At 38.4% G+C, this 25,798-nt stretch overlaps 1 protein-coding gene across 1 annotated transcript; it reads right to left on the bottom strand.

Annotated features, from left to right (window-relative positions):
• Window positions 1–464: 464 nt before the first annotated feature.
• On the bottom strand, window positions 465–21,030 carry LOC103611632 (zinc finger protein 474). Its single transcript, XM_017728295.1, has 4 exons — window positions 20,953–21,030; window positions 10,830–11,731; window positions 4,018–4,198; window positions 465–813 (listed from the first exon to the last, which is right to left on the bottom strand). Exons 2-4 carry the CDS (start codon window positions 11,289–11,291, stop codon window positions 662–664), a joined length of 795 nt encoding a protein of 264 aa, XP_017583784.1. The 5' UTR covers window positions 11,292–11,731; window positions 20,953–21,030; the 3' UTR covers window positions 465–661.
• Window positions 21,031–25,798: the final 4,768 nt, after the last annotated feature.

Raw genomic sequence — 25,798 nt, 5'->3', positions numbered from 1 at the left:
TGGCCAAGATGTGCTTCTCTGACTTACAAATTTTTTGGCATGATCAGTTTACTGAGCTGAAGATAAATCACATGGTCAGTATCATTCTTAAGCAAGAAGAGGGCACTTCTGGGCGTTTTTAAAAAAAGCCTGTGTCTGCTTCTACCACGTGACTGGATCTTTTTATATGGGATGGTTTCAATTGTAGCAGTCAAGGGCTTCATGAGGTGCAGTTACACAAGGACGTGAGCAAAAAAAAACCTGAAAAACCCAAAGAAAAATGAACAAGCTTAAAGGAGCTACTTGGTTCTCTGATTAGTCAAGTTCAGCTACGGGTCCTTACACTAACCAGAGATTCTTTGAAAGAGGAAAACCAAAATTTTCAAAGAACTAATTTTCTGTATTTGACTTCATACTTTAGTAGCAACTGCTGATTTTTACTCTGGAGACTTTTAGAGAGCACATGATATCATTACACAACACCGTTTTGATGACCATGTCTTTCCAGATGAATTTTATTCTCTTATGGTCTGTCTGAAAGGTACGGGTGCCTGTGTGTGTATTCATGTGTGTGTGCACATGCACACACACACACGTATTTTATTGAGCTTAGGATAAATGTGTGTGAGTCTGTGTCTGTGTGACTAGGCATGCATTTGTATGCATGTGTGTTACATCCACTTCACTTTCCCCGTTTTGGTTTACAGGACCTCTGGTGGATGATCAGTCTGTCTGGAAGAAAAGTACGCCCACAAATATCACATGGAACTAGCTGGGCTTGGGCACTGGTCCAGGCAGCCTCATTTAAAGCATGAAGATCATAGAAACCTTTGGCTGGAAAATTAGAAAAAGAGAGTATCAGCTTTCATTCTGGAGACCCACATTCAACTCTTTATGGAAAATATTTTCAGGAAATACCTGTTGACTGAGCCTTTCAGTTTAACCAAACCATATTGCTTTTGCAAATGAAAAAGAAAAGAAAGAAGCAAAAGAGTAAAAAATATATTAAAAAGACTCTGTTTTTTGTCCCAGGGGTTGAATTAAATTAACTTCAAACTGAATCATTTTGTATTGTATGAGAGTACAGAGAAAACATCATGCTGTGTGTTATGATCTGCATTCTCAGCTAATTATTAACATCTTTGCATACATACTATTACCAGCAAATTCACTTTTTGGCTTTATTTCAAGCTCTGTTTAACGAGCATGTGTTATCTGACCATGGCAATGGGTGGGAGCGTATCATACTTGAGAATATGCTCTTTGTACTGCTCTGGACAAGGGGCCCAATTTTCTTCCTGTTGGAGTCTATGCAAGTTATACTAAAAAGTGGAGTAAATCTTAGACAAGCCTAAAACCTTACGGACAAAACCTACAGTACCTTTAAGCCACAGCTTCCTGTGAGGTCACTGCACTAATGAATCCATTGTCATCTAAACACTAATCCAGCCTAACCCTCAGTTATTTTCCAGTGCAGGAAGAATGGCTGCTCTGAAAACTCAGGAGCATTCTTCAAACACCCAGATGTATTTTCAAGATTTAATTTGGGTCAAAAAAACCAAAACTTGTTTACTTTCATCTTGAAATGGACTTTCCTTCTGAAATGGATTTTCACACAGTGTTGTTTCAAACTGATTTGCAAAAAAGGCCAGGCAGGTTGCTTAATACCTGGAATTAGATCGTAAGGGTTTTCATTTGAAGTGCATGCAGAAAAAAATCCCCATGGCTCAAACTGAAAATGTATTTGCTTCACCCTTCTTATTTGGTGTGACAATATAGAAAAAGATTGGGGTTTTTTTCTTTGAACTGTTAGCAGAGGACACTTTTTAAAAGCAAAGGATTTGTGCATTTAAAAATATTCCATGGTTTCTGTCATTGGCACATGATAGAGCTCTTCATTAAAGGCCCATACAATTTTAATATAATTCATATCCAATGGTTCACATAACCACAATAAGCCTTAGATCTCTTAATATGCCTGTTCCTAATGTTCTTTTTGTTAGAAGAGCTACCAAGTAGTGTTTCTTTTCTTGGCTGAGACAAGTATCCCCTTTGCTTGCAGGAAATGAATGTGTATTTTCTGTACTTTGGAAAGTTTATGGAATATTAAAAAAAAAAAAAAGGAGAGGGAGAAAGAGAGATGACTTTCTCCTTGCAGGCATGTGTTAGGCATTCCACAAACAAAACACTGTGTAATGAGGGCAGTGGTTGTCTTCCTGTGACACTTGAGTTTTCAGAAAAAGATTTATGTAAGTTATAAAAAGTTTTATGTAAGCAGTTAATATTTCTGAGCTTTTTTTGAACATTGTCTATTTCATTCAACAACAGGGGTAATCCCTCCCCCCTGAGCTGAGAAACTGTGAGACAAGCAGTACATGCATGTGGTCTCAAGGTCAGTTACAGCATTTACCACATGATCAAGGGTAAGTATTACAGAAAAAGAACAACACTGAGATTATTTTCTCAAGGCCAGGAGTATGAGGCAGCTGCAGGGGGAACAACAATTTTAGCTCAAGCTACAGAACCGATCAGGCTTGCATCAGCAGGCATCTAGGGACAGATGCTGGAAGCAGGTCAGTATCCCCAGAGGAACTGTGGGCACACAACACTTCACAGGAGATGTGAGGCGCCTGATATGACTCATTGGGTAAATGAGACAATTTTCTGATTCATATCTGGGAGCCTTCTGCTAGATTGTTTTCTCAAAGAGTGGTTGTCTTTCTCCTTCCACTCCTTCAAAATAAGAATAGTGTATTTCAAAATAACCTGATTTGTCCTTTTGCATCCTCTTCTTTCACATGGAATTCTCATTTTCCCCATCTGTTTTACCATACAATGTGTAATAATTAAAAAGTGCTTAACATCTAAAAAAGCAAATACAATGAAGATGTCTTTTGAACCCATCTTTTACTGCAGATTCAACTATGCCACTTGGCATCTATTAACCAAGTTCCAATTTGATATTATTTGAACTTTGATTATTATTTTGAACATCTGGTTAGTGTTCTCAGTGATCCTGCTCTCTCCTACATGTCTTCTGAGGATATATTTCTTTGTACTGCTGTAAACTGATATAGTTTATGACTCTTTCACAAGTGAGTTGTAGGAGACTTTGTCTACTTTTCCAGACATTAGGGGAAGCTGAAGGAAATTGTGGGGAATATAAAAAAAAAGTCTGTGTGAATTAAATGCCTGTGAGGAAGTGGTCCAAACTTGGCCCAAAGTAGCTCAGACCAGCTGGCAGAGCCAGGAAAAGCATCCAGCAGGAAAGGTGAAATAACTTTATGTGAGAATAGGGAAGTCCTGGGAACAGCTTCCAGGTGAAGCATGGATAGGAATTCCTTTTCATCCTACAGTTAACATACAACCCTGGGATACATATGGCAGCCCATCTCTGTGGGTGCTGGGAATCATCAGTGTTTGTTGATCTGAAGAAGTGGAATCTTAGAACCCACAGCACAAACATGTAAAACTGGCACAAAGAAAGTGTTTACTTTATACTACATATATTTTTTTCTCCACTGTGTTTATATTACACTGTCTCACAATGAAAGCTTCTCAGACTTGTAAATAAAAAGGGATCAATAACATCTATGGGATCTTGACCATAGAAGAATCTGGCTGAAGTATCTCCACCTATGTTGCCTGAGGGTATTTTATTTTAATGATTCTACGTCATGTCTGCATGTTATTTTTGGATGTTTTTGCTTGTTTTAAGACATGCCTGTCTACAGTGTTAGAAGGAGTCAAAAGGTAGTGATGTATTTGTGAAGTGGATTGCTAATCTATTTGTGTTTTGATTCAGGACATACTGACACATAGAGGGGACTGTCCCAGAAGGCATGTTCCAAAGATAATGACCACTCTTACTTCTATGGATGGATGCTTCACAGAAGGAAAGCTTAAAACAACCTCTTGAAAGTAAACTGGAGAATGAAGTACTTGTAAACTGTTTACCTATTGCTTTAAAATATGTTTTGTTTTTTTTTATTCCTCCCACTTTTTTGCTCATCCCTCTTAATTTGGTCTGTAGCTTACCTTGCACGGTTCTGACTTCAGGCTTTTTGGGCTCTGGCCTTCTCAAGTGCTTGGGGAGGTTGTCATTCTCCTGGTACCATTTTTTCAGGCATTGTGGCTCATGTATACTAATAGATTTTGTTCCATACTCACGGCCACATATGTAGCAAATCACTGTTGGTGGCTGTCTTTTCACTTTTGCCTGCAAATAACAATGGTGAAGAAGAAGAAATATTGTTCTCAATATTAATTTTGAATCAGAATGACTTTGTATGAAAGCAATCATGTAGATAAGGACCTTGATATCTGTGAAATCCTTGTAACTGTTTCTTTCAGTCTGGTTTTGCTTGGATTCAGTCCTGAAGCTTGTAAGAGATGTTGCCTCATTAACTGGGCACCTGGAACAGGCAGGTTTGTTCTACAGATGATGAGCTGAAAGTTCATGTGTGTGACTAATCAATACTTAGCTGTGTTAAGTTTCATCTCCTTTATTTTCATACCTTTGAATTCAAGAAAATGCTAAGTCTTCACATGCAGAAACAACTCCTCTGCTTCATTAGGTTGCAATGCAGCGTCCACCTTAAATGGTTGAAGCCATTTTTTACTTTCCAAGCAGAAGTAAAATGGAAAACAGCAACAAAAGCTTCCTCAGCTGAACTATTGATGTCTCGTACAGTAACAGAAAGGCTCCATCTTCCATCAGAACACAGCTCAAAGCGCTGTGTCCAGCCTTACTATCTCTTTTAAGGTGGAGAGTGAGGGCAGCTGTCCCAAGAGGTGATGGTGGCTCCTTACCCCACTTTTGCCACAGGTCAGTTAGCTGGTGGAATTCTTGGCCTTCAAAGACTAAAACCAATCCAAGATATTTCAGGATGAGGGGCAAAATAGGAACTACTGTTTGTTTTTCCCAAAGGCCTTAGTGTGAACTTTGCCAGTGACTGCAGCAAGGGCAGAACTGGACTCTAAGCAACTAATTGTTTCCACACTGAAGATCTACTTTGTTCTCAGACAAAAACAGCTCAACAACGGAAGAAAAAGATTCCTCAACCCCAAACCTCACAAATACATAATCTAAGGCTGAAAAATGTATAATTACTGTGGTATTGCAGACTATGGACTTGGCTGTGTCCTTAGGCGAGTCTTGGGCTAGGCGTGGTGTCAGTACCAGCCGTGCTCCAGGAAGTAGGACAAAAACATGCTGTAGAGAAGCACTTTGAGGCACACAGATGGGTCTCACAACCGCCAGCACTTCCTACACTTCTGACTGCAGAATACCAGTAAGAGATGAGCTATTCCCTGCCCTCCTCAAGTTAGACAGACAGCCACACCAGACCAAATACGGGAAACCTTTCTCACTCAAACAACAGTGGTGGGGGTTTCATTTTTTCCTCTGCTGCTGTGTAAGACAAAGCATAACCTGTTCCAGTATTTATGACTCTTTCTGTCAGCCCATCAATGTGTTCAAGAAATTCTGGGCAGCTCTTCTCACATTTATGCTACAGTCTGAAAATGTCATTAGTGAACAATCTGCATAAGATTGCCTTCCTGTATCACACATGTAATCTCACTTACATGAAAGAAATACTACTCCATAAAGTGTAGTTTTGCTGGGAAAAGGTGGACTTTGGAAAATTCTCACAGTGTCTTGAAATATAACATCCAAAGACAGTCTCTCCAAGGACATTTTCATTCTCTTGACTTTCAAATGGAATTTCCTTGCTATCTTTGATAACACAGTATTTTATATAAGCATATTTTCTAATAGATATAAAAATATAGCCTTCTCATATTTTTAGATGAATACAGCAACAGCTGTTTTAAGAACACCTTATAATTTTTCATTATCAAATTTCACCTACTTTTTTACTTCAAGTGGTGAGCTAGAACTTGTCTGATTTTGAAGTAAGACTCTGGGTCCAGATACAAAGTCTTCTGAAAACACTTTATGTTTATTTGTGGGTTCTGGAGACCTTTAGATAAGGAGACTATAATCTAAACTCCTGAGGTCAAAGAACTCTTTTCAGTATGCATGCCTGCTGTGCATATGGTTATACTATTTTAGAAATGGTTTCTTAAAAAAATGCTAGGTGTAAAATCACTGGGAACACACTTTCCCCACTAGTTTTCATTAGCTAGGTTCCTGCCATTAATTTAAATGGTTACTTATTGGCTGAAAACTAGGAAAGAGCAATTTGATTTACATTCGGTTTGTAGGGACTCTTTATTTACTAACAGAATAGGAAAAAGGAATCCTAGTACAAATGCAGAAATCTTTTCAATTAGGAATGTCTGTCTTTTGTAATTTCCACAATTAAAAACGGTACAGAAACAACAGCAGAAAGCAGAATTAATTAAAAGGAATCAGATCACTCTTAGGATAGAGTTATTTTTATTCCAGAAAAATACTGAGATTGACCCATCACCACACATACAATTATATACACCAATTATTCTCTGCACACATGTTTAAAACCTGAAAGAGATTAGCCTAACAACTGGTAGTAACAGATTTTTCTTTTTTTAACTGTGGAATCCAAGATACGATAAGCTTTACTTGGAATTTCTACAGCTGATGATATTTACCCTTCATTTCTTTTTATTTTCAGTGTGCCTATCCAAAATATCACATCTGGAGGCCCGCAGTTTGAAACTAAACTATTTTTGGAAACACCAGAATTTTCCAACCCAAACTACTCACAGGCCAGTGGCTAGGCTGTCTGTTCACTGCTTTGTTTTTAACTTTCAAAAAGGGTTGTAGGGAAGGTCTGTTCCTGAGGATATGTGTTATTATAAAAATACCTACAAATACCTAACAGTGTAGTTAGGCTTTCCTCTGGTGTCTCAGTATTTTCTTTTTTACTCCAAGACTGCTAAGTATGTCTGCGTGACTATGAATGAAGTTATTTAGCTCAGAGGGCTATGCAACTATGTATTTTCAATAGACCTGACATTACTTAAGGTTAGCCCCAGGCTGCTGTTATGGTGTTATATGAGGTCAAATCCTTCCATACTGCACAAAGCTTTTTATTTCTTCTTAAGTACACACAATAAGACTGACTTCCAAACTCCCCTACATAAATATTTATCACCTAGGACTGCACACACCTCTGCCTTTTCTTATTTGTTTAATTATCCATGTATTTTAATGGGAAAAGGGGAGGCATCCTGCCCTAGGATGGAGCTCTTGTCATCAACCTGAACTGCCCAAGGATTAGAGGCTCAGGAAAAGATTGGTACAAGCACTTAGCAGCAGCATTCTATTGTATGAAAGCAGTCGTTTCCACACATTCTTCTCTGCCAAGTAAAACGCATTTTGCATAAGGATCAGGGACAAGGTATAGCATGGTTCTCATGACTATCTGAAGCTGCACTTCCCAGCCTACCAAATCTTTGAAACAGACACAACAGCCCTCACGATAGGAACTATTCATACGCCTGTGTAGGAAATTTCCTTGAACAGCAAGGTAATTCTGGAAGATGATGCACATAATTAAAAATACTATTCCACTGCAAGCACTGAAATATCCAATTTTGCTCCTGATGTGCTTTCTTTTTAAATTAAGTCAGTGTAATGAATATGGCATCTGTGTACAAGCAAAGGAAGGAAGCTCAGTCATTCCTAATGATAATACTTTCATTCAAACCACCCCTTCACTGTCCATTATCATCGAACTTTCTATATTTGCAATTTACTTGCCAGTATTCTAGGAGGGTGTTCAAAACCAAAAAAATGATGAGCAGAAAAAGCTCATCATTGACTTCCCACCTTTCTTAGAATTATTCTGCATGTGATGGAGTCTTCCCTTTACCAAGATGCTACATGGCTTTATTCTAGAGTAAAATACAACATCAAGCTTGTTTCTATACAAATTTTCAAGATTAACACTCTGTTAAAATGCATCACAATTCAGCAAAGGAAGATCAGTGAAACCTTTTTAGGTAGTTAACCAGATAAGAGGAAAACAGCAGATGGCAGCAGCATCTAATAGGCTTTTAAGATCAGCGTTATCTGTTGTCAAAACCCTCAAAACTCATAAACACATAGCAAGTTATTGACGCTCACTTATATGCATCACACATTTTTGTCTATGAAACAATAGAGCACAGGCTCTGTTTTACTGCAAGTCTGAGTTTCAGTAGCTCCAGACACCACTTCCATTGTTTGGAGTATCACAGCAGAATCCAAAGCAGAATTTCTGAGCTGATGTGACCCTTGAGAGTCTCTAAGCAAAGGCTGTTGTTTTACACAGCCAGACATGATTAACTCAGATATTTCATTGATTCTGAGAGTGAGGACAGGCACTGGAAGAGATAGTTTACAGAGGCTGTTCAATCTCCACCTCTAAAGGTGCAGAACTGAGAAAGAGTTTGTCAGTAATGATACTGGCCTAGTTGATGCCACATGCTAAATGGAAGAGAACTCCAGGGCATACAGGCAGAGGCATATAGGGAGAAGTGCTTGCAGTTGTAAAGTTAAAATGCCCTTTAATGTGGTGTACCACTAAATCAGTGAGAACTTTATTTTGAAAATGAGGAAAATCCAGCTTTTTAATTTAGGGCATCTTTCATTGCATAGATTTATTTGACAGTAGCATTACTTCTCTTAAATACACTTCTATAAGGGCTTGGTGGGGTTTTTTTTCAGTTATTCCTTTCCTCTGATGTTTTGTTGAATCAGGACTTTAAGCAAGTACTTAAATAATTCACTGTCACAGTGAGTATGTCTGTTAAATGAGACAGGTGCTTCCCCAAATGCTTTCCAAAGAGGACCAAAACAGTGACCATTTCACTCAACTGCTAGTGAAGCACTACTTTTTAACAGAATTAATAAGCAGCTGAGTAGCTGGTAAGATGAACAAAATTAAAACTATATGCTGGAAAAAGAGGAAGACTGTAGAGGAGACATAGACCTTGTCCCTGTTCATAGCTAATCTGCAGTTATTCCATAAGCTTAATGCTTTTCCACACCCTTCAATGTGTGGACCTTTCAAAATGTTCAACTGGAAATGAAGATCCTCTCACAGAGAATTTAAACCTATGGGAAAGTGGCTTCCTTTGACAACTTCTTATAATCTGCCTACAAGTCCTGAAGAACCCCCTTGGATCACAGGATATTTCTTTCAGTCTTCCCATCCCACCTCTGTGTCCAATGCATAACTCTGTACTAGAGAACAGCTCTAAAAATAATACAATAATAGACCTCAGAGAGGTAAAATCCATCATCCCTTCCTAAAAGTCATTGTTAATAATAAAGTCCCTCAATTACAAACTGCAATCTGTACAGCCTCATTAGTTCTGCTGCAACTGATGAACTGTAACTGCTTGGAAGTAAATGAGGAAACCTGTTGTTCACAGAGAAGGAAGAACAGATTTGAACAGATTTCATTTTGGCTCTGCAGAGCTCACAGAAGTAAAAAGTGGTAATAATGTTGTTGTTCAACAAGTCAGCAGATGTGAGTGAATTCACAAAGGGAGCAGATACGTTGTGCAAGAGGGTAACATTTTTTAGAGTCACTGTCAGTGCCAAACCACATTCTAAACTTTTTTTTTTTTTTGATGGCATTATAACTATAGAAAATTCCCCTCACCCTCTCTTTTTTAACCTACAGAATAATGTGTAATGGATTAAACTCTCTGCTTCACACCCTTGCCTTTCATTGAACAACCACCTTTAGAGCAATTACAGTTCTTTGGTAAAGAGCACAATGTAGTGTAAACAGCATTACTTTTCCTACAGCTATAAATGCAGCTGTGCAGCACTTTCAACTGCTTGTGGATTATGTAAAATTTGCTGATAAAAGACCTGAGGAGTGAACCTTAGTTTGCCAAAATCTATCAATTAGTGGCCTCATACAGCATAATAAAAAAAAGGTTCCTGATGTCTTTAGTCTCACGTGAGCTAGGGTAATGCTATTATCTTCATTTTATTCAGCAGCTGGTAAACTAACATGTTACATACTTTGACTTCTAAAGCATCTTTAGAAATGCTCTGCATAGCATTCCATTCCTTTGCTGACTGAGAGAGCTAAATCCCATTTTCAAAACTAATGTAGGCAATCAGGATTCCAACCCGCATTTGAAAAAAAAAAAGCCATTTAATTTGGACACTGAACCTAAATTTAGACATCTATCTTACAAAACTCCTGGCCAAAAGACAGCTTGTGCGGAAACAAATGCAGAAAAAATACCCCATTTTCCAAAACTCTGTGTAGCTTTTGGATAATGTGAATCAGCTTCTTTATTCTTGGATTCTGCATCAAATTCAGTGGAAAAAAATGTGCAGTCTTATTTATTTTATTGTTGTTATACCCAGAGCTGCTGCCTTTGAACATGCAGTCCTCAGTAAACTCATGTTCCATGCCAAGGTTAAGAATAACAGTAAAATATGAAAATCATATTTTGAAGTGCTGGATGCTTACAGGACAATGAAATGTTGCATTTTGTGTTAACTAACTAAGAATACCTAATATATCCTAAAATATATAACACCCAAACGTTGCCTAAGCTGGTCAATAGAATCTCCTAGGGAACTACATCAAGCAATGGTCCCTCTTGAGGATATAACTCTTAAAGATCAATAGAGAACCCAACTACTCTCATTCAAAAGGAAAATAAAAATAAATATGAAATATGAAGAAGTAATTTCCTTTATTCCCTTCCCAGTATTTCCCTTTTCTTTATCCTCTATTTAGCAGAGAAACATTTGCATGGAGCTAAAGGGTTCTTCTGAAAAAAAAGTGATTTTAAATTTGATGGGAAGCCAGTCTGCCCTGGAGTGCCAAGCATCAAGATGCATCCACACCCTTTCACACAGCACATGCTTAGCAATTTACCTGGTCTGATACACCTGGTGCAGCCCTCCTCATTCCTTGATGGGCCTTAGATGGATCACCACTTGCTGAGCCAGTTCCAGATCTCGGTCCATTACCAGATTTATGTGCGGTAGAGTCTGGTAGCCTCACACCTCGTTTGCTACCTCCTTTGCAACACCTTTCATGCACAGGGAGACGGTCAGGAAAAAAGGTTCGGCCACAGTTTCGACAGGGCACAAACTGGGCTTGAGCACTGTAATAAGCTGCCTCATTTTCATCTGCAAGTGTATAGGAACCACCAGCAGGGACCTCAGGTTTCCTGGGCTCTGGCCTTCTAAGGTGCCTTGGTAGCTGATTGTTCTCAATATGCCACTTCTTTAGGCACTTAGGTTCATGTATAGAAATAGACATTGATCCAAATTCTCTGCCACAGATATAGCACACCTTGAAGGGAGGTCTTCTAGGGAAGGGTGTTCGAGACATGTCTGAAGAATCTGGCGGCTGTGATACTATTGCAATGCCTGGTCACCTTTTCTGGGATCCAGCTTCTAGATGTACTACTTCGGGAAAAATCCTGGGAAGATCTGGCACATTAGATGGTGAAACCTGCTCTAAAGGGAAGGTGTTAGAGATACTAGGGGCTTCTTCAGCACTTGATAGAATACTCCAAGTTTTGTTCACATTCTTTTCCTTGACATTTGTTTCCATGAAGGGTATAACATTTCAGGAAACTTCTCTCTCTCCTACACACAAAGGGCTTGAGAAAGTCTGTTATTAAGAATGATTCTGTATCTTCTTAATCCATTTTCATGAGCCAAAATATATTAGGGAGTTCAAAGCTGGAACACTGAACCTAATGGCTGTTACAGCAGATAAAGCAGGTTTCTGTGTGTTTTCCTTCTGTCTTTTGTTCTTACACAACCCTGAAACAAATGAAATTAGTACAAATTTAAAAATGTGCTCTCTCTAGCTAAGGTTACCAACCATCAGTTTATCACAAGGAATAATTAAACTTACTAACCTGTTATATTTTTAAACAGCAGATAAATAACATCAAATATATTCTTACCCATAATTATCAGCTGAAAGTGTAAATATAAAATTCTGGTCCCGGAGGATGTAAAATCATGAAGGACATGACAGAAGATGGGTTTGCACAAACTGAAGCTGGAAATGCAAGTGCTCTGGAGTATAATCAATATGCTTTATTTTCATTTACTGATAGAACTGGTATTTCTGGCAGTCTTCAGTTTATAATCTTTTTCTGTTGATACTTAAATAAAATATCCCTGTCTCCAGAGACATAAGACAAAGCCCCTTAGTGGAGAGATGTCAATGTCCAATCTACAAAGGGACAGTCAGAAAGGAAAGTGTTCCCAGTCTATTGGTTGAAGGACATTTTTAGGCCCCTCTACTCAGCACTTGTGGTGTCTCAAACTCTCTGACCAGTCTTGATTCTCCCAGTATAGGAGTGTTATTAATGAAATGGAGCAGGTTTATTAATAAGGCTTACTGAGGTGCTTTGGGAGATGAAGCACACGCTGGATGAGAGAGTAAGTGCACTGCATTTATTTAGTCTCCAGATGGTACTAAATATGTTTCATTTTTCATTGTCCAGTCTATCCCTTTGTGCTTTATCCCTTATATGTTCATTTCTTACAATATTTTGTGCTGGTCTGCCAAGGATCAGAAAATACAATTCAGACCATACACATGAACAGCAGAGGCTACTGTTTTAATTGCAAGGAAAAATAAAAAAAAACAAAAATGTGCCAGGTTTGTGTGCAAACCTAGCACATTGCATAGATAGGTAACTGCCAAGGACAATCTACTTTATCTGTAATAGAAGAAACATCTGGCTAAAGTCATCTCACTCTTACTAAATATTCCAGACTTTATCTCACCTTCCAAACTTGTAGGGGGTTCCTAACACACAAATATATCCACATTGGCTGTCTTTGTGTCTTGGTTCACTTCCTCTGCTGCAACCATCCAAACTGGATCTGCTTTTTACTGCTTTTTTGTCGTGTCACCATTGAAGATGCTGTTCCCACTTAACAGCCTTTTTACCCTTATCTGTCCCACCTCTGAACCCATGGGCTGATTTTTACTATACCCAAAGGCAATGACATGGTTTTGTCATTACCTCTGAGATGACAAACTTAAACTTTGTCCGTGACATTCAGAAGCACTGAGCTCATTCTTGTCTCTTACAAATATTCTGGGGGATATCTTAAGTACAGGGGCAACAGTGAAAAAACAAGTTGTCACCAGGTTTATGTGAGTAGTCATCCTTTTGCCAGGCACACAAAAATGTTTAGATTGCTGCATTGACACTGCTTCCTTAAATACTCACAAAGCTGCATATTTCTGGGACACTTGGGATACTTTCTTATTTTAAAAAAAATTCTTGTGAAGCTCGTATTTATTCGTAGGTAAACTGGAAAATGTGAAGACCATCAGAGCCAATCTGTGATTTGTACTGGAACAAATCTCTGTGAGAAAGCATGTTGTAGTTAGCTGTTAAAAATAAAATTCTTGAGGGCCATTATACTTTGCGCATTCAAAATTAACACCTCATCCAAAATTGTATTAGATAACTGCAGTCTGCTGAAAAATAGGGTAAAGTATGTGGCTGTAGTATCCTCTCATGTCTGAAGCTATCAGGTGTATCAGGTGCATATAATGTACACTGACAGTTACACAAAATTATAGCACTGGAATTTTTAGTTCAGATACCAAAATAATAGGCTCTGCAGTATGTGAAATTAAATGTGCAAACTAGTATTTAGGCTACTGTACTGCAAGGCTGTTTCAAAGACTGGGAGAGTTTCCAAGGAGAGTGGCCTGTTGTATGAATCCAAGTTGGGAAGTAGCCAAGCTCTTTAGGAGGATGAAGGGAATGGAGAGCCAGGGAAACATTAAAGGGTCATAATGGCAGGGGAGATAAGGGTTATTGGCGGGTCACAGGAAGGGAGCATCAGAAAGTTCAGTAACATTTCAGGGAACTTCTGAACTTCGCAAGGTCCTATTTATGTCCTATTTATTGATTTATGTCAGAATGAAACTTTCTCATACCTGAGAGGACTCTTAAAGCAACAGTGAACACAGAACTGCCTGCCATATGAAGAATGTTAGGTGACTAAATCTGTTGCCATTAGGAATGAATCAGTCAATAAAAGATGCCATAAACAATCTATTAACAATATAACCTATTGTTGGATTTCCAAGCTTGCTATTGTAAATACTTCATAAGAGAATTATGCTTCCTTGTGGGGATTACACCATTTGGTCTACATTTATTCCTGCCAAGTTGACTGTTATTATTTGGAAACTTCCTATAAATTCAGTGTGAAATGAAAAGGCGTATGAGCAGTTCAAATCTTCTCTCAAGCTCAGTGGTAAAGATGTGGAAGTAAATCAGGACTGGGATTTAACAATTCAAAACATAAAACTTTCTTATGTTTTTCTTTTTAAAATGTTGCAACATATTTTAATAAAGTGGAAAGGTACAGTTGATCATTGTGTATAGCTATGGGAAAACATTTCTCTCCTCTGCAAGTTCCACTGAGGACAATATTTAAAAACAATTTCATGAACTGCAGCAACAGGTCACTTACAACTAGTGGAGAAGTTCAATTTAATTAAAAGCAAGTGAAATACTATGGCTAGTTTAGAACCAGGCTAAGAGCTTCAGTCTAACCAAAATAGAATAGAATGACGAGAGCACAAATAGCTCAGTACATCTATCATCTTCTTGTCCTGAAGTGGGAACTGGAACTCTTGCACACAGTTTTTAAGCTTGACCTAATCAATTGCAACAATAACATTATTGCAACAACAGCAACAATAGCATTATTAACCCTGCCAGAAATTGCAACAATAGTGTTATTAACAATGCTTCACTTGTGCTGCCTTCTCTTAGCTGCCGCGTGTGAGTCAACCTACAGAAGTGGAAACTTCTTCCCTGAAACAGCCTTCTTTACATCTTGTTTCATGTCAGTGCTAGAACTTGGAAGCAAAGTTGACACATACGTTTCCTATTTCCTGCATGCAGCCCATTTCTGAAGAGCGACCCTCTCTGTTTTTCATCTCTCTTGATTCTCTCATGTAAACAATTCCTCAAAAACCATTATAAGGTCATTTTATAAGCCTGGATTCCTTGACTGAATTGAACAAAACATACTAGTGTTAGCTGGGGGATTAAACTGGCTGTTTCCAATGAATCCTCAACACTACTGCTTTTCACTTAGCTAGAATTCCACACGGAGACCTCCCAGCTATAAAAAACCCCAGAGTCTACCTTATGGATGAACACATTGCATGAAGCCTCCTACTGCCAGGATATAACCATGCTTATTCAATGGACAAGATACAGAAACAGCTGTGAGAATCTGGGGAATATGTTTTTGTACAGTTTATGGATGCTGACTGGTATCACAGCCTTTCCATGTGTAGTTGTGTCAGGCTGTAAACTCTGTTTAATCTATATGGCTGGTTCAGTGTCACTGTTCTAATCTGCAAGCACAGAAAGATAAATCCTTGCACCAAATAAACACAGAGCTAAAACAAAGGTCACAGAGCTTTCAAGCTTACATGTCAAGAAAACCCCAAGAACCTCTTAGACATGTTTGACTCCATCTAAAAGCAGAGACAATTTCAAAAAAATTCCCCTTGGACGTGCCTGGCTTCATCTAAAAGCAGAGACAATTTTCAGGGAAGACCATAAACAAGCAAAATAAGTAGTGGGAACCAATTCCTTTGCTATTTTTAGAAAAAATGTTTGATAAAGCTGAGACGGATTTATATGGAATACTTGCTTCAGGTGACAGTGGCTTAAATCCAGGAGGCTCTTTTGAGAGGTCATCTATAACTGTAGAGTGCTTACACAATCAAGACTCCTGTAACAGAGTTATGGGAGTGTCTGCATGGGTTGATCTGCTTGAGGGAGAGGATGAAAGGCCACAGACACACATTAAATGAAGAGGAAAACATATGGCTCCAAAATGGTGGCAAATACAAAAGCCTGGCAGAAGCTCAGCAACAGATCAGGTTGTCAGTGCCAAAAAAAGAATAGACTAATTTTAGCTTGGAGAAAGGAACTGGTTAATTCGTCATTTCAGATTCAAGAACTCTTGGATTTGTGAACCCTCATTTATACAAAACCTCACTTCACTCTGAGTTTTCCCTTTCTTCAATACTACACTCAGTGTTGTATACTTATTCTGCCTGTTCACCCTGCAGTGCTTGGAGCCATAAGCTTTGTGTTTGTGACACCACGTTGTTATGTGGGTCCTTTAATAAGGGTGATTTATGTACATTGGATTAAATTCACAATTATTCTAAAAGAAAATATTTTACTTTTAATACCTAACTTCACTGTTATATAAATTGGAAATGTCTTGAATAGATTTAAATTAGAAGCAACAAGCAAAATCTTCTTGTACTGTAAGGACACCCAGAGATCCTTGTTTTTCAGTCTGGGCTGGACCGTGTAAACAGACAAAGGAGAAAACTCAGTATAAAAGGACATAAGATATAGAAAGAGAGAGATGAAATAAGTGATCTGCCAAGAATAACACAGTAGGTCTGAAAAAGAAGGAAACTAAATTAAGATTTTCTAGCACCCCAATACTAAATTAGTCTGGTCACAGGATTTTCTAAGGCTGATCCCTAACTTTACCGTCAAGATAAAGGTAAGTCTTTTTTCTCCACTTTCCTGGGTTCTCATTACATTTACATGTAAAAGAGGTGTCAGAAAGGACCAAACTGACATCCTCTGTTGAGTCCCAGAAAACCTTGCTTCAGGCTCTTTCCAAATAAAATGTTTTCTATGAGGCTTCCCATTATTCTTTAAGGGAAAACAAATGAAATTAAATCAACATCTTAAGCTTTATTTTTTCTTGTGCTAAATGTTTTGTATTGCTCAATTATAAATCGTTTTAGAAATCCATTAACACAAAAGTGCTCAAACATAAGCTGGACAAAAATATTGGACAATTTGTAGTATCTTACTGTTGGATCTGTTTTTCATTGAAAGATAAAAGGAAAAAACATTCTTATGTGTCCAACAATATTTTTAGCAAATTAACCACATATTAAAAACCTCACATTTTTCCAGCTCAGCACTACATTCTCTCCACAGTTTATGGCTGAAGGAGTCTCCCTTCATTAGTCCTAGAGACTAATAATTTCCTTCAGTCATCTGAAAAGAATAATATATTATTTTATTGAACTTAAATAAATATCACTGAGATGTAGGAAATCCAAAGTTTACTAGTCAGGATGCTTCATCTTGTCACAGTGGAGCATGATCCTTGTTTTTATGCATCCTCCTCTCTCAAGAAACTACTTGCAAGCTCCAAACATACAAATATTGGCATATACCTCACTTCTGTCAGCTTCAAGACTTTGTTAGTCTGTAACAAAGTATCTAGTATCTAGTATCACAGTAGCCTGGCCTAAATGCCTTAGCAGTAATGCACCCTCAGAAGTGTGGAGCTTGCTCCAGCAGAGGATCAGGTGCACATACACCTATTTCCCCATGGGACCTGCAGCCCAGAGGGTGGTGGTTATGCCGTTGTTTAAAGTGGATGCAGCCAGACAGGAGGACAGGACAAGAACACTCAAAACCAAGTATGTCAAGTTAAAAAGCCATTGTTTGCAAACAGGCTAGAACCATCTGGGAATTTTCTAGTGAACATTTTTCCCACTGTTTAAAGTGTTGGTTAGACAAAACTGGAAGTCTCCTCAAAGACGTACGTACCTGTATGAATTGCACAAGAGAGAAATCGTGTGTGTCTCTGAGCCTGTGTCTGTGTGTGTGTGCAAAGGTCCATTACAATATAAGAGAAAGAAAATACATAACCCACAGGTGTCTATACAATACTTATATAGAACTCCTTAAGGTGTTCTTTGTAATGAGACAATCAACCTAGTTAAAGCTTTTTGTAATTTTCCTCTGACCAATGAAATGACCATGTGATTCTTTGTATCTGATTATCTTCCTACCTAAAACTTTATGGGTCAATGAAAAAGTCCCTGACATGAACAGCAGCCCGTGTATACTTGGCATTTAAGAAGACCCTATACATAATTATGCAGTAATTACATTTATGTTACTTAATCAGCTCTATCTGATTTAATTTTATGACTGTGTTACCAGAGAAAGCTGGAGACTGGTTCTAGAAACCCAGTAATTCTTTCATGTTACTATGTCCTATGCCTAGACATATGAAATAATTCCTTTGATTTGACTGAAATCCTAACATTATATGAAGAAATTATGATTGCTACTAGTTAAAATACATGGGAAAAAATGAAACATTTTTACTGAAAAAAATGTAACTTTTCACACTTTTAAAATTCAAAAACTTTTAAAATTCAAAATCCAGTAACACCATTTTCTCACATCTCAGACATCCTTTCTGCTCTAGAAAGAATGTTCTTGGGTTTTGTATCTTACTTAGTGATGCTTTACAACTTAGCAGGGTAAAGATTACCTGTTTTACTCACCATTATTTAACACACTCATGTCATATTCTAAAGGAATACTATTACTGCCTCCATACTTTTTCTTGTGCAAAAATCAGCAGATATATTCCCTTTCTGGGTGACATTGGGGATATTTACAGATCACATTCTTAATCATCTTCAGTTACTAGTATGTATCTGTGAAATTTACCCTGCAAATCCTAGATGGCATATCAGATATGCACCAAATAATGAACAGATTGGGTACGTTAACCCCGCCCACAGCACGCAGGTATGAGAGCAAGTGGACATTGAAGCAAGTATGCTTACACAGCTCAAAGTCAGCTACCTGTACTTTCTTGCTCCAGTACCTTTGTTCAGCATTTCCATTCCTGGAACTCATATGTGCAGAACCAGTTTTTTTCTAGTGATTTTGATGATGACTATGCAATTATTTCAAGAAAGAAGCTCATCCTTAGGGAAAAAAAATAGGTGGATGGATAAATGCATATTCAGTTATGGGTCTGAAACAAAAAGAATAGAAGCCAAGAATGTCAGCTTGAACAAACTGACACAAGTCAGCGGAAATCTGAAGAAGGATGACACTGCACATGTGCTGAGAGCCTGTCACTGCAAGTGTAAAGTGATTCAGTGATGGAAAGACACTTTTCTCAATAAGCTGCAGTAACACTGTTACATTATACAGGATAAAGTAATCCAAAGGGGTAAATGTTCTTTTTTTTTACAGTGTAAATCAGTCTTAATAATCTTAGAATACAGTGCATCTGCTAATAAATTATTCAATAACTAAGGTTTTTGGTACTTTTGTTATGAACAGGATACTCAGATAGATAATCTGATTACCATGGAAATTACTAAACTCAGCAAGAAAGACCAGCTATTAAAATACGGAAATTAAACAGCGTTAGCAGAGAGCCACAATACCAAAAGACAAACCAAGGGAATCTAGAATAGCAGATGAAGTGGAAAATGTCTAGAAAAGCAAAACTCTGGATATTCCAATTATTTTGTGAAATGTTGGAAAACCTAACAAGACATTATTAAATACTCATTATTGTATTTTGCACTAATAATACAGCACATCCTAATACTTTGCAGAACACTCATGATGTAGTGACACAAAAAAAGGCTGCCCACTAACTCTGTCATACAAAGAAACATGTTAGGAGGGCTATCAAAACATTCACCACATCCAGGATTTTGAGAGCTCTTGTTCGTAAAAAATCTTAAAAGCAACATTTTTCTACATTAGTGTTTTTCTCCTCCAGATTAAATCAACAGTAATTTACAACTAGTGTGAGAGGACATGATGGATAAAGGTCATCAAGTTTTACCTGGTACCCCTGGGTCCTGGTGGTTCTGTAATTGTCATGTTTAATGATCTTTTTCTCATCTTGTTTTTGAAGCATTGGTCCATATTGCCCTTTTTTCTGTCTTATAATTCTTTAGTGAATAGGATTAAATTCCATGTACCAACAGAAATACATATGAAATATAAGCCTGAAATATCCCCAGATAATGTGGCTTAAATGAAGAGACATGTCTGAGCTCCTTACTGTGTAACCATAATTTCACCTGTTTATAAACCAGTGCATTCTGTTATAGACCAATATCTGATGGAGTTCAGTAGACAGAAAAGTAAATTTTAGTAAAATACATAAATTTGTAATGAAGGAAATGGTATTAGTTTGTAACTTAAGCAATCAGTTGCTTAAGCAGACAGTACCTTAAGAATAAATTTTGTAGTAAGCTTTAAGATAAACACTTGGACAGCAAAGTTTTCTGTTTCTGTTGTGCTTTCCAAACAAAACAAAGCAAAATAAAATGGCTTTTTAGTAAACCTTTCCATTATTGTTATGTATCACATGTTTTCCAGGAACAGAATGGAAAGAGATAATTTCTGTTATACAGGACAATCAGTAATTATGTGCCAGGTAGGTAGGGCTGTCTTTCACAGCGAGTAACATTTCTAGCTTTCAATGTCCACATTGTTGGCCATGAGTGCTGCAGCTGTATTCTCCTGTCCCTTGAAAGACAGACATAAATGAACTCAGTCCACTCCCCTAGAAGAGTGGAGAACCAAGAAGTCAGAACATCTGGCCTGGAAAATGCTCATGCACCCTTTTTGCCAAGCCAGGAAAGCCTCTGCAGAAACAAATTCCAGAGAACAAATGCATTATCATCACAGTAAGCACTAAAACGCATGAATTTATTACCAGCTAGCTGGTCTAAGGGTAGAAAGTCACACAAATCTTTGTTGATTGATCTTTCTACTTATTTATAACTGGGCCCCTGACCTCTGCAGGAATCCGGCCATCTGGTACTCAGGGCAAGCACTGTTTTAGCTGGATGAGGACAGGACATGGGGCTGCATTATTTAAACCTTGGCTGTCTGAAGCTCAGGCCAAGCACGCTGTCAGTACCATCTTCACGGGGAAATCAGGGGCAAACTAGCAGAACTGGGTTATGAGCGCAGAGGATCCCGTGCCTGTTGGCCAGGCAGAAAAGTGGCTTGGACTTCGGGAGAGAAGGAAAAGCACGGTTCCGCCTCACCCAACCACTTCTCCACCGCCCTGTTCACAGGCTTATTCAGATCCAAGGCTCGTGAGACCAGCATCTAATTTTTCATGTCCTCCTAAACATCTGTTACCTCCGCTTGGATCAAAATTCCCTCATGTCCCCACGGGCTGGGTTTCTGTGCCGTTGCCCTGTGGCTCAGTGTGCCTGTCAGTCACAGCCACGAAAGCCCCGCCCCTGGCCCGCCGGCTCTGTGGGGTGCGCGGGGATCCCCTCGGATTTGGGGCAAAACCCGTCTTTTGCTGCCAGGGAATGCGGCTGCGGGGAACGTCTGATCAGCTGAACACCGGCCAGTGTTCTGTGGGAAGTGTCCCTGCTCAGGTCTGCATACATGCGGGGGACCACTCTCTCAATCCCTTTCGCCTCTTGGCTAGGTGAGAAGGGACAGATGGCATCATTGTGAAGCTCAAGCAGCAGACAAGGATAAGCATGAGGAGTCCTAAATCCATCTCCCACGTAGGCACTCTTCTCATTCAAAAATACACACTTTTCCACCAGACTGTGTTCAACACTTTTCCAAATTTAACTTTTGCAAGCTTCATATTTTCCATAGAAGTTAATTCTACAGAAACAATGATAAATGATTGGTACAAGAAAACACTGCTGATCCGAACATTCCCATGGCAAGTGTTCTCTGGTGGCAATGCCAAGAGCAAGCCAGCAGTGCCACTTTAATGCTGCCCCTTTCTGCATAACAAACTTCAGTTGTCACTTGGTGATGACCTTAAAATACACAACAGGCATCATTTGCATAGGGTCTTGCCAAGAGTCTTTGTGTTCTGCTAACCAACAGAGATCTACTGCAAACAAATTCTAGTACCTGTTGGAAATTTTTCGTGTGCCGGGTATGCTGGTAAGGCAAACATGAAGCAATCCTGTCAAAAGGGTTTTACAACACCACATCCTTCAACCATGTGAATTCTCAGGCCTGAGACTCAAAATTAAAATTACAAAAAGCTTTCAGAGAAGCTAAATCAGGTTGCCTGATTGGAACAAGTTGCATTTCAAAACATCAGTGTGCAGAGAAGGAAAGTGATAGCAGGCAAGGCCTTCTGACACTGCAGCACCAGTAAGCTCAAGAGTTAATTCACCTTTATGCTATGTATGGCAGAGGGTGTTCATCAAATGAGTAGCACTTGGATTAAAAGCAAATGATATTTAACCTGCACTTTGCCTTAGGGTTTAAACACAGTTTGTATTGCACCAAATTTATTGTCAGCATGACACAGAGCTCCCAGCTTTTTGACAGAATTAAGATGCTGACTCTCTTTTTAGCAGTATTTTCAGAATGCTTTGATGCCATCAAAAATACAAGAAAATTTTTTCACCTTCAGCCTTGATTCTATCACCCAAGACTGTTAGTTTCAAGTTATTTGAGGCTACAAAACTCTGATCATTGTATGTGACAGATAAATAAACACTAAAGATTAATAGTGCAGTTACAGAGTCAAAATCTAGGAAGTGCTAAAATTAAAGTTACCCTTTGCCTCACAGATCCAACAGAAAGTTTATAAATAGAAATAAAAGTATGTTTGCATGTTGTAAACACCTACATTCACCTATGTGTCTTCAGAAAATAAAAAATATTTTTCTCCATTGTATGATTTTAGGTGGTAGACAGGTTATGACTGTTGTTTCCACATGAGCTGTCTCAGATGTCAGCTCAAAGGTCTGAAAATAGCAAGAGAGTAATCACAGAACAAGATTTAGGAAAAAGACCCGAACATTTTACTGGTTTTTTGTTTGAATTAATAAAAGTGTTTTCAAATCATCAGAAATGAGGAACAAACTAAAGAATACTTCTATCCTAATTTAAAAGCCCATCCCAAATCCTTAACAAAGTTCTCATCAAGGTGATGAAATCAATTTTCTGTTACAAGTACAGTCAATAAAATAGACCGATTTTTTAATAAGTTACTATGTATATAAAACCTGGTAATTTTTTGTATAAATTTGTATTAATGCTATATTAAAAATTGGTGAGAAAAATCCAGCTGAATTCCTGATTGGCATATTATGTGTGTGTGTATGTGTGTATGCTTGTATGTATGTAGATGTTTAGGTATTTGAAAAAAACAAAAATGGACAACCCTGAAAAATGTTTGTTATATTACGTATGCCATACATGTGGTTTACTGCAGCTGACTGGTACAGATCTGTGTTATTTTAAATTGAACAGTACAAAATTGCCTTTAATCTCTTCTGGTTTGTATCTTTTCCATACTCCATTATCAACTCTTGCTGACTAGATAGAATACAAACAAAAACCACAGTAATTACTTTTACCAGAGAAAGAAAACCAGCAGAAATTAATTGCTTTCCGTTGTGTATCTTCTTCAAGCCAGGCTCTATCCCAGAGTGGACAAGATAGTCTCTAGAACAGGTTTTATTATACGAAGTAATTTACATTTCATGTACGTGTGCAATTAAGGCATCCTGGAATGCGAGGAAGGATCATAGAGAAGCTATGGGAAACTTATCATAGGATATCAATGTGTCTGATAATTTCCCAAAGGGCCTGAGACAAACATCAATAAAAATATTTGTATCCCAGCAAGACAGGAACAGCCCTGATACAATTACTTCTCACATATTTTTGTAACCATCATTCCAACTAATAACTCTTTTGCTTCTGCTGCCCTGTTTTGCTTCCTGCAAAACTCTGGGTGGGATCCTATCTGAAGGTCAACTTGGAAGCAGCAGAGGAACAATAAATAAACCAAGAGTATGAAAAATGCCTTTAAAAGTAGCTTGGATGGGGTGAAGGTGAGAGGTCATCAATTGCTAGGACTTCTTTATTTTTACTGTTTATTATAGCTCATTTGCTCATGGAGAGAAAACAAATGAGGGAAGTCTATTTCATTATACATTACTTTTACTTTCTGGCTTGCTTTTCTGAAAGTTTGGAAATGTTTGTTGTATGTCTTTCCCATTACCAGTATTTCTTTTCTCCTATGTGCAAAGCAGTAACATTAGCTCCACTGAAGATTTTCCTATGACAACATGTTTTGGTAACTGAAGATTTAAGAACTTGACTATTCAGCCCATGAAATCAGTCCATGTTTAATATGATTTAGTTGTTGTGAAGACATTACTTAGGAGACCAATGTATTTATTTTTTTGACATTGCCTTGGTAGGTGCCACCCTTTTGCTTTACTCTACGGATCAGCATGCAGGCCCTCCCTCAGAGCATATCTTCAAAGCACCTGAAGGAATGTCAGTAAATTAATTGCCCTCTGGGTTCAGTAACTTTTCTTTCCTGAAGAAGAGAAAGGTTACACCGAGGCTGAAAGGAACGCGTGCCATGTTTTCATTACCGTTTCCAATGGACAACTAGAAGACAGAAAAGATTATGTTGCAGCTAAGAACACAGTTCAAACTTGTACAACCAGATTTCCCTTTGAAGCTGGAAGTTTTCCCAGGAAGATGGATATGGCTGCAGCTGAAGCAACAATCATTTTTCATGCAGTGAAATACTGCCACACATTCCAAGGCTGGGCTACTCCAAGCAAATTACACAGTGTTAATGACATTTCCCCGTGTGACCACCTGAAAATACCTAGTGCTGTTTTCACCAGAACTGTGTTTATCTCACAATTATACTCCTACGATACCTCAGATAATACTTTTCAATAAGAAAGACTGGTGGGGAAAAATGTCAGATGCTTGGAATTAGTATCATTAACAAGAGAAAGGGAAATTCTGAGAAAGAATTTTGAAACTCCAAAATGCAGTAAGAGGGAGGAAGGACCCTTATGTTTGGACAGAAAAAGAAAAAACCCAGTATTTAGAAGAACAAATGGAAGAATAAATGTCAGCATGAAGATTGTAAGATGATGAACTTCTAAAAAAAAAAATATCGCAGAAAGGACAATTTTAATTAGCACAATAACCAAGTCATTGGTTATTAAAGACATCTATATGTGAATTATTCGTGTCAGTGGTTAAGCAGTGCTGTAGCCATTAGTCTTACACTGCTCAGTCCATCACAAAGGATGCGTTTTATATTGCCCTAGACACTGCTGTTAGTTCATGCTCCCTCTTCAGGACTGTTGTTGCAGGACATGGTAGCCACGTTTATTGGCCTGCCTTCCCAGAAAGCAGCCTGAGAATCATCACTCCGCACACACCAGAGCTCTCTGCTGTGAGTTTCCTCCCCTGACTGCCAAGAATATCAGAGGAATTGGATTTGCAGAAACGCAAACTCCTCGCCTCCAGCTCAGGGCAGCCCAGGGCTCCTTTATACAGACTATACATTTCTTCCAGCCCCCTCGGAGGGGCTGACTCATTGCAGCCTCACACAGTCTGCCATTTCACGCTCCTTCCCTTCTTATTACATCCCACATAGGCAGCCACCATTGCCAAAAGCTGTCTCAAGAGCTGGAATCACCCTGCCTCCAGGGAAGCCCCTTTACCCTGCAACTGCAGTGTCGAGCCATCAGCGAGTTTGTGCCCCGATCATCAATACCTAGATGCAAATTGGAACAGCAGTGCATCAGCTGCAGGGGAGCCCAACTACATACACACAGTATACTTCAGAATGAGACCATTTTCTTGCAACAGATGTTCTCCATTCCAGTCACTCATATTAGTGTTGTCTGGATGCCCTTTTTTCCACATATCTTTTGTACCTAGTGTACACTCTTCATTTAAAAAGAATCTTTCACATCAAGAAAAGAATAGGTAATGAAGGCATCCAACAAAGAAGAAAAAGTTTAACAGCAACAACAACAAAAAGAAAAACAAAAGAGGCTGAATATGTATAAAGTTAAATATAAAATCAACATATTTTAAACAAGAAGGAATAAACTATCAGAGGAGAAACTGTTAACATGCATTGAGTTCTTCAGCCACTCAAATCTCTATATCAAGCCCACCTGACTTCAGGAAAGACAAGGCTTTAGGCTAGCTGCAAAAT

The sequence above is a fragment of the Corvus brachyrhynchos genome, unplaced genomic scaffold, assembly GCF_000691975.1.
Source record: "Corvus brachyrhynchos isolate BGI_N302 unplaced genomic scaffold, ASM69197v1 scaffold90, whole genome shotgun sequence".
In the NCBI taxonomy this organism is placed as follows: domain Eukaryota; kingdom Metazoa; phylum Chordata; class Aves; order Passeriformes; family Corvidae; genus Corvus; species Corvus brachyrhynchos.
The sequence above is the reverse complement of the archived record's forward strand: the minus strand, read 5'-3'. Positions and strand labels throughout refer to the sequence as shown.